Source organism: Argentina silus (genome assembly GCF_951799395.1).
Source record: "Argentina silus genome assembly, chromosome: Y".
NCBI classification, from domain to species: domain Eukaryota; kingdom Metazoa; phylum Chordata; class Actinopteri; order Argentiniformes; family Argentinidae; genus Argentina; species Argentina silus.
Genome location: NC_139654.1, coordinates 20181045 through 20191080, shown reverse-complemented (window position 1 = coordinate 20191080; position 10036 = coordinate 20181045). Strand labels below are relative to the sequence as shown.

Sequence of the window (10036 nt, the reverse complement as noted above, 5' to 3'; positions counted from 1 at the left end):
CTCTCTAGTTTCCCGACTGCGGAGCGCTTATTGTGTTGTGGTGCAGGGGTGGGGCAGTTATGGGCTACGTACCCCGCTTCTCCACAGCGGTAGCATGGCTCGTTGAAGCGGCGTGTCCAGAGCCCGAAGGGTGGCCGCTGTCGGCCTGGTTGAGCTGGTTACGGGTGAGCCTGGCAGATGGCCCTTCCTTCAACGTCTCCCTTGTCCTCACTGACGTCGGCCTGATGCACCTGGGGGCTTAGTTGTTTGCGTGGGGCCTTCACAGCCTCCACCCTTTCTGCCTCTTCCAGCGCAGTACTGAAGGTCGCCGGTGCCGTGATGCGAAAGTGCTCTTTCAGCCTCTCTGGTGTGAGCCCCTGGATGAAGGCACTTAGGGCTAACTCTTCAAGAGCTGCTGGAGCAAAGGTGGGGTAGTCACGATGTGTATAGAAGCGCACATCTGCTGCATAGGTACCCAGCGTCTTGCCCTCTTGACTGCACCGGCGGGTCAGCTGGTCTTGCACGCTGTCAGTGGAGACCCATCGACCAAAACGCCGTTCTAACGCAGCGACCAGTGTCTGGTAGTCTTGTTGTTCGGTTGGCGCCACGTCGAGCAACGTCTGAAGCGCATTCCCTTCAAGTGCCAGGGCAGCATTGTCTCGGGTGCTCCAATGGTTGTACATCACAGCCAGTCTTGCTAGGCTCTAGGACCGTGATCCTAGAGCCTAGCTGGAACCGTCTGCCCGCTCTTTGCGGTTAGTCTTCTCCCGGTGAAGATCAGCTCAAAGACACCCAATGAAGTCTTCAATTTCACAGAGCTCCTCTTCGTACCTAATTCTCAATGACACCATCTTCATCTGTGGGCTGTGGCAACAATATCCCACAGCTAACACCGATGTGGCAATCAGTGAAGTAAGACGCAAATTAGCTTTCACAGTATCTTTATTGACTAGCAAGCTTTGAAACGAAGACTTACTTAGCATAAAACTTAACACGGGTCATCAAACCGAACAGCAATGTCAGTAAACCATGGTTTCAGTACTTAATAACATAACATAAGTCTGAACACAATGCATACTGGGAAACAGGAAGGCACAACGCTAACTGTGTAGCCCCGTGGCTACAGGAAATAATCGTCAACTTATCTTGAATTCTTTTTTGTAGCACATGCCATGCGAACTACCTACCTAACTAGTGTAGTTGCTTCCCAGCTGGAAGGCTTCTGCAAAACGTCCATTTGCGTTTTTAAGAATAAACTCTCAGAACTAAATAAATCAGCACAGCCTAACTTTCTTCCTGTGTAGACTCAGTGAAACCAATGATCTTAATAAACTGACGAATACCTTACATAGTTTCTGGAACTAGGCTAACAAGAAAACAAGGCATGATGTCATCAAACAGTGTTACGTGATTGGAAAAACAATTCGATTGCAGTGGAGATCGCTGATTTATTAAGCCCCCGCTTAAGCCCAGCATTTGTGGATCGTTGTCCGTGGACAAGCGGAAAGTTAGTGCCAACATTTAAACAAATGTAAACAGAGCCACAGACTGTGATTCGCAAATGCAGATTCAACAGTTCTAACTCAACTTAATGCTTTAAAAAACAAAACACATTTACACATTTTATAGCATTTACGCACAAACCATTTTGTATTTATTAAAATCTTTTTTAGGAATACAAATCAAGAGGTGTTTGTTTGTGGATTGTGAATTACAAGTACAAATCAAGAGGTGTTTTTGGATAGTGAATTACAGTACAAGTACAAATCAAGAGCTGTTTGCTTGAGGATAGTGAATTCGCTTTGTGCTTTGTGTTTTTTGTTCACGGATCATGGTACACATTTGTGAATTGTACTCTTTTTATTTACGATAATACTGGCAGTAATCTATCTCCATATCTATGTACCTAGATACTTATGATTTACATAATTCCAAAACAGGTAGGCTAAGCGCACATATGGGCATACATTGCCAAACTGTGCCTTATATCTTAAAGCACATCGCTTTCCTTTCAACCAACATTATTCTCCTCTTGAAGCCATGTTGAGGGGGCGTTTTCATTCTATTTTTTCCTGGACTGAATTTTTCCCCTTTGCAGCATCAGTAGCATAGAGCCTGCCTCCGGTGATTGTACGGTGGTTGTGGCTGTAGTTTTTAGGAACAGGATACGCAAAAGAAAAAAAACATATACAGCCATTCCTCGGTGGATATCTCAAAGGAAAACTCAGGCCTGCATTGATTCGTGTAAAAGAGGACAAACAGGTACAAACTTGGGGAATTTCACCGCCGCGCATATCCGGCTTCATACATTTCGTGGCGAGCTGCGTCTCCGAAAGGAACGTTACTTTCCATGTCTGACGAGATTACACATTCAGTGGATTGCAAAACAAAATGGGGGTTGCGCTCTAGCAGGGGAGGGACACAGTTAAAAGAAAGATTATGGCCCGATGTCCCACACCTTTCTCTTGGAAAACAATAACCAACGTATTTCTGGACAAGCGATCCAGTCAAGGGAGTCCCTTGATTAGTTAGGTGTGCAAATGTGCTTCCATACGCGCAGCCTATCGGAAAAATGCACGTACCAGCGAGTCTATTTTTACTCCTGCAGAATAACGCGTGTAATAACCAATGCACGTCTCTGTGATATATTCTTGACGTAATCTACATTTGATAAAGATATTATTTTTTATCTTTACCATTAGACGTCTTATTTGATCGAAAACATTAATTTAACAACTGTATTTCCTTGTAGTCTTGCACTGTACAGTAGGTGGCACGATCAGATTCCTTTTCCCTGTTTTTATTAATTTTTTCAACTGCACGGGAGCATTGGAGGATACAGAATACATTAAAATGTACGTTAAATGCATATTATTTAATGCATATCATCTATGAAAGGCAGTTTATTCCCAAAATTGTACAGGCCACGGCCTGTATTTTGTCTGGACTACAGTATTCTGGAGTTTGTTTTCCTCTAGGGAAACACCCTTCCAACATTACCTGGGAGAAACATATATATTCAACGAATTTATCAATAATACTAAATATGAATATCTTCAGTTCATTATCCATATTTTATGATGACATGGGTATTAAAGATAAGAAAGAGCATGGGTTGTGCTTGTTTTCATTCAGTTACTAATCTAATCTGCAAAAGGATAACATTCTCAAGTGAATGGATATTAATGGAATCTAAAGTGTTGTTTCTAGATTGTTTGCAAATCCATACAAACCTGCTTATATCAAGTTTACAAGGGCCTTTGAATAAAGTCTGCTGTCACCTCTGTACTGTCACACAGGTTGATATATTTGGTTCTGTACCATTTGCATACCTGTCAAACACACCTGTATGTTTTCATTCTTTTCTCACCACGTTAGTGCATGCATTGTAATGCTCAAAACAGCCTGCACAAGAGTACCAAGACGATTGTCTTTACAACATTTTAGGACTGAAATAAAATGTATATTTTAAAACATTTGCTTAAAAACATTCAACATTGGCCAGTGTATTTCAGTTTATTAACCAACATATGCAGTTCATGCAAAATTGCGATCACACACTGATAATCTGACTGATGATCCTCCTCTTTCACAAGCAGACTGAGCTGAGCCACGATGTCAGCACGAGGGGGGAAGAAGAAGACCACCAAGCTGTCCCGCTCCGCCCGAGCAGGGGTCATCTTTCCCGTGGGGAGGATGATGAGGTATCTTCGCACAGGGACCCACAAGTATCGCATCGGCATGGGTGCCCCTGTCTACATGGCAGCCGTCATAGAGTACCTGGCAGGTTGGTGCCACACCTGGATGGAACGAGATGAATGATATCTAAAATGTAAACAAATGATTTCTAAAGATGTATTTTATCCTTTCTTTGTTTAGCTGAGATTTTGGAGTTGGCAGGAAATGCAGCACGGGACAACAAGAAAGGCAGAATAACACCCAGGCACATCAAGCTTGCAGTTGCAAACGATGAGGAGCTCAACCAGGTACCATACAATATACTTTCTCTTGAAAATCGCCAAAAAAGTTATTAGGACATTGGGATAAACTGTGCACTGTCATAGGTTGTCATGTTGTTCCAATTACATCATCTTTACACAGACACTGTTTAACTTTTTCAGTACATTCAAATTCCCACAAGGTAGGGACAGTATCCATGAAACTATAATGATGGAGGTAGTCTAACTGTTAGGGGACTTTTCAATGACGCCATATGGTGCCTGAACAAGGTAGAATGTCAGCAAGCCAGGGTTAGGGTTATAAACTGCCACTGCTTCGTTGTTAACCCCAAGATGAAAACGGTTGGTTCAGCCACATCTCAAATCAATGCAAGACATAGAACTGTAATAGACTCAATACAGTATCTGACTGCTCCTTAAACATTTTGTTCTGATGTGTATGTTAGCCATTTTCCATGTTTTGTTTATTGGTATTGAGGCACTTTCAGCATGTGGGGAGGAGCAAGTTACAGTACCAAAGAGTAGTAGATGGTTTATTTCTGTTATTTTTTACCACTTTTTGACCAGGCATTTCACAAAGTGAAGTAACTAACCAATATAGATGATATACTGTACTTCAATGCGTACAATATTCTGTGCCGTCTCTTAGCTTCTGCGAGGGGTGACCATATCAAATGGAGGTGTCCTGCCACGTATTCACCCGGAGCTGCTGACCAAGAAGAGGGGAGGCAGAGTGAAGGTGGACACTCAGGTGACCGTCCCAGAGAAGAGGGCAGAGCGCGTCAAGAGCATCAAGAAACCCACCACCAAAAAAGGCAAAGGCAAACCAGGCCGCAAGCCAAGGGTCAGTGCGCTTTCAATTGTCTTCAAAAATGTATGCTAACTACTATGTATCAATGTATTTGGTACTGCTATAAGCAGCATTTGTGAAGTCTACTGTATAGAGTACTTATATAGTCTTTGGTTCTTTGGACAGAAGAGCACAGAAAACGACAAAGAGGTGGTAGCCAACTCAACAGTGGAAGATGGACCAGGTGATGGATTCACTATCCTCTCAGCGAAAAGCCTGTTCCTTGGACAAAAGGTAACACATTCAATCATCACCTCGAACATAAACCCCTAAATATCACTTTTTTTTCTGCCACCCTTGCAACAGGTCTCTCTTGTAAGAGAGATTTTTAAAATCAATGGGATTTACCTGTATGTATGTATACAGTGGGGGAAATAATTATTTGATCCCCTGCTGATTTTGTTAGTTTGCCCGATTACAAAGAAATGAGCGGTCTATAATTTTTATGGTACTTTTAGTTTAACAAATAGAGACAGAATATCAACAAAGAAGTCCAGAAAAAACACATTATATAAAGGTATAAATTAATTTGCATTTGATCGAAGGAAATAAGTATTTGATCCCCTACAAACCAGCAAGAATTCTGGCTCATACAGACCGGTTATATGCCCATGAGGCACACGGATTAGTCCTGTCACTTTAGGAAAAGTACTCCTAATCTCTGCTTGTTATGGGTATAAAGACATAAAAGACAAGGTATAAAAGACACCTGTCAATAGAATCAATCTCTTCCATTCCAACCTCTCCACCACCATGGGCAAGACCAAAGAACATTCAAAGGACATCAGGGTAAGAGTTGTAGACCTGCACAAGGCTGGAATGGGCTACAAGACCATCAGCAAGAAGCTTGGTGAGAAGGAGACAACTGTTGGTGCAATTATTAGAAAATGGAAGAAATACAAAATAACCATCAATCGCCCTCGGCCTGGAGCTCCATGCAAGATCTTGCCTCGTGGGGTAAGGATGATCATGAGAAGGGTGAGGGATCAGCCCAGAACTACACGGGAGGAGCTTGGTAATGATCTCAAGGCAGCTGGGACCACAGTCACCAAGAAAACCATTGGTAACACACTACACCGTAACGGATTGAAATCCTGCAGTGCCCGCAAGGTCCCCCTGCTCAAGAAGGCACATGTACAGGCCCATCTGAAGTTTGCCAATGAACACCTAAATGATTCAGAGAAGGCTTGGGAGAAGGTGATGTGGTCAGATGAGACCAAAATTGAACTCTTTGGCATAAATTCGACTCTTCGTGTTTGGAGGGAGAGAAATGCTGAATGCTACAATCCCAAGAACACCATCCCCACCGTCAAACACGGAGGTGGAAACATTATGCTTTGGGGTTGTTCCTCTGCTAAGGGCACAGGACGACTTCACCGCATTGAGGGGCCAATGGACGGGGCCATGTACCATAAGATCTTGGACGAGAACCTCCTTCCCTCAGCCAGAGCACTGAGGATGGGTCATGGATGGGTCTTCCAGCATGACAATGACCCAAAACATACAGCCAAGGCAACAAAGGAGTGGGTCAAGAAGAAGCACACTAAAGTCATGGAGTGGCCTAGCTAGTCTCCAGACCTTAATCCTATAGAAAATTTGTGGAGGGAGCTGAAGCTTCGAGTTGCCAAGCAAAAGCCTTGAAACCTTCAGGATTTGGAGAGGATCTGTAAAGAGGAGTGGACCAAAATCCCTCCTGAGATGTGTGCAAACCTGGTGACCAACTATAAGAAACGTCTGACTTCTGTGCTTGCCAGCAAGGGTTTCTCCACCAAGTACTAAGTCATGTTTTGCTTGGGGATCAAATACTTATTTCCTTCGATCAAATGCAAATGAATTTATAACTTTATATAATGTGTTTTTTCTGGACTTCTTTGTTGATATTCTGTCTCTATTTGTTAAACTAAGTACCATAAAAATTATAGACTGCTGATTTCTTTGTAATCGGGCAAACTAACAAAATCAGCAGGGGATCAAATAATTATTTCCCCCACTGTATATATATATACTCACCGGCCACTTTATTAGGTACACCTGTTCAATTGCTCGTTAACGCAAATATCTAATCAGCCAATCACATGGTAGCAACTCAATGCATTTAGGCATGTAGACATGGTCAAGACGACCTGCTGAAGTTCAAACCGAGCATCAGGATGGGGAAGAAAGGTGATTTAAGTGACTTTGAACGTGGCATGGTAGTTGGTGCTTATTCTGAGTATTTCAGAAACTGCTGATCTACTGGGATTTTCACGCACAACCATCTCTAGGGTTCACAGAGAATGGTCCGAAAAGGAGAAAATATCCAGTGAGCGGCAGTTCTCCGGGCGAAAATGCCTTGTTGATGCCAGAGGTCAGAGGAGAATGGCCAGACTGGTTTGAGATGATAGAAAGGCAACAGTAACTCAAATAACCACTTGTTACAGCCAAGGTATGCAGAAGACCATCTCTGAACGCACAACACGTCGAACCTTGAAGCAGATGGGCTACAGCAGCAGATGATCACATCGGGTGCCACTCCTGTCAGCTAAGAACAGGAAACTGAGGCTACAATTCGCACAGGCTCACCAAAATTGGACAATAGAAGATTGGAAAAACGTGGCCTGGTCTGATGAGTCTCGATTTCTGCTGCGACATTCAGATGGTAGGGTCAGAATTTGGCGTACACAACATGAAAGCATGGATCCATCCTGCCTTTTATCAACGGTTCAGGCTGGTGGTGGTGGTGTAATGGTGTGGGGGATGTTTTCTTGCCACACTTTGGGCCCCTTAGTACTAATTGAGCATCGTTTAAACGCCACAGCCTACCTGAGCATTGTTGCTGACCATGTCCATCCTTTTATGACCATAGTGTACCCATCTTCTGATGGCTACTTCCAGCAGGATAACGCGCCATGTCACAAGGCTCACATCATCTCAAACTGGTTTCTTGAACATGACAATGAGTTCACTGTACTCCAATGGCCTCCACAGTCACCAGGTCTCAATCCAATAGAGCACCTTTGGGATGTGGTGGAACGGGAGATTCGCATCATGGATGTGCAGCCGACAAATCTGCAGCAACTGCGTGATGCTATCATGTCAATATGGACCAAAATCTCTGAGGAATGTTTCCAGCACCTTGTTGAATCTATGCCACAAAGAATTAAGGCAGTTCTGAAGGCAAAAGGGGGTCCAACCTGGTACTAGCAAGGTGTACCTAATAAAGTGGCCGGTGAGTGGATGTATGTATGTGTGTATGTATGTATGTATATATATATATATAGAGAGAGAGAGATCACTTTTGACATGTAAAGGAGTTGCGCAAGACTTGGTAATTTAGTCACAACTAACTCTTTGTCCTTTTTTAACAGCTTTCACTAACAGAGAGTGAAGTTAGCAAAATTGGAACGATGAAGGTGGAAGGAATAATCAATCCCACAAATGCAGAGATGGACCTCAAAGAAGGAGTGGGTGAGGATGCCACACATGCTTGTCAGTTCATCTTAAGAACAGTGAAAGCCAGACCCCCCCCCCGGTACTACTTTTATTCTCCCCTTGCCTTCTGTTTGTTTTTTATGTACAGGCAATGCCCTGGAGAAGACAGGGGGGCGGGAGTTCCTGGAGGCGGTAAAGGAACTAAGGAAAGCACAGGGACCTTTGGAGGTAGCATCAGGTATGGGGACTCTGCTGACAGAGGTTGGAGAATTAAACTGAGAAAAACAAAATTACTGTTTAAAAATAATGCAATTACTTACCATGCTTTTCCAAAAACAGTACCATGCACACTTTTTTCCTCTGATGAATCTGTAAACTCAACATTATTACTGATCTTACATTTGGGTTTACAGAGGTCCAGAGTATGTATGTTTTGTTTTTTCCTCCTGTAGTTGCGGTGAGTCAGGCCAATGGGATGGCGGCCCGCTTTGTGATCCACTGCAACATCCCCCAGTGGGGCTCAGAGAAATGTGAGGACCAGCTGGAGAAGACAGTCAAGAACTGTCTCTCTGCCGCAGAGGAGAAGAAACTCAAGTCTGTGGCCTTCCCTTCACTCCCAACTGGCCGGTGAGCCCACTGAATTATGACTCATGGAATTCAGTAGAGGCCGCCGTAGCAATGTTTACGCAACAATGGTCAAATAAAGGTTCAGAAAGGCTTGAGGCACTATAAAACCTGGTAGAGTCCCCTTACAGGTAAATGCTTCACATTTTCAGAATACGAAGCTTACATGCTTGGGCAGTAGTTGGTAAGTATAGACACTATGTAAACATTGCTCAGGGTTTGATTGAATCCCAGCCATAATTAAAGCCATTAACAATGCTGCTTTATGTTCCCTCTTTTGTGAACATTATTATTTAGGTTAGTTAGTTCCCATCCCAGGGGAAAATCTGTACAATGACACTGTCGTCACACATCACCTAAGCCACATCTGTGTCCCTCTCCTGGCGTAGGAACGGATTCCCAAAGCAAACAGCAGCCCAGCTGATCCTCAAGGCCATTTCCAACCATTTTGTGTCTGCGACAACCTCCTCCCTGAAAAACATTTACTTTGTACTGTTCGACAGCGAAAGCATCGGAATATACCTTCAGGAAATGGCCAAACTGGACGCCAAGTGAAGACAAGTCTGAAATAAAAGATGCTTGGTTTTGGGTGTTTTTTAACAATTGCAGTCAAATGGATTTTGTTTTTTGCAGCTGGGATACAGTAGTGTGCCAGAAGGTGCTGTAAATTGGCGTTTTTTGACGACATGGAAAAGCCTTGGAAGGCGTAAAAAAAATGTTTGTTGAAGTGAAGTACTGTAAACATCTACGTTACACTGTCCTCCTTTTAGGATATTGCATTCTTCTTAGACAAGAATAAATTAATCCCCATGGCTTGTCATCCTTATTCACTGTTATTGTTTTTACATTCCATGTACAAAGACAACAATTTTGGCGGTTGTTTTTTTGGCCAGAATCCCTCTGTAGTTTCTGATACAATAAGTTTACAAAGAAAAAAAAAGTGTTTCTCATTCCGTTTGAAATAAAAATCCAGATGTTTTACACCACAGAATCAGCTTTGATTTCCACCATTTGTTTACTGATACAGCATTAATATTTTGTAGTAACCTATTTGTGAATTATGTTGTTGGTCTACTGTACACCCCGAGTAGTCATTATTACTTTCAATCCAACACTTGACCTTCATTTTTGTTTCACTATTATTCCTTCTATTATCTGTATTGCCTGACCACATGTCCGGAACAGTAAAAACATACTGGAACACACTGGCAAT

General features: G+C 43.0%; 1 protein-coding gene across 2 annotated transcripts; it reads left to right on the top strand.

The window, feature by feature from the left end:
- Window positions 1-2112: 2112 nt before the first annotated feature.
- On the top strand, window positions 2113-9803 carry LOC310824229 (core histone macro-H2A.2-like). 2 transcript variants are annotated; one of them, XM_083697061.1, is made up of 9 exons: window positions 2113-2241; window positions 3576-3766; window positions 3859-3965; window positions 4588-4782; window positions 4918-5022; window positions 8136-8235; window positions 8348-8437; window positions 8652-8826; window positions 9213-9803. In XM_083697061.1, the coding sequence occupies exons 2-9, from the start codon at window positions 3595-3597 to the stop codon at window positions 9376-9378; spliced, it is 1110 nt and encodes a 369-aa protein (XP_083553187.1). In that variant the 5' UTR covers window positions 2113-2241; window positions 3576-3594; the 3' UTR covers window positions 9379-9803. The 2 variants fall into 2 exon arrangements, with proteins under 2 accessions (XP_083553187.1, XP_083553186.1); XM_083697060.1 differs by having other exon boundaries at window positions 4915-5022.
- Window positions 9804-10036: the final 233 nt, after the last annotated feature.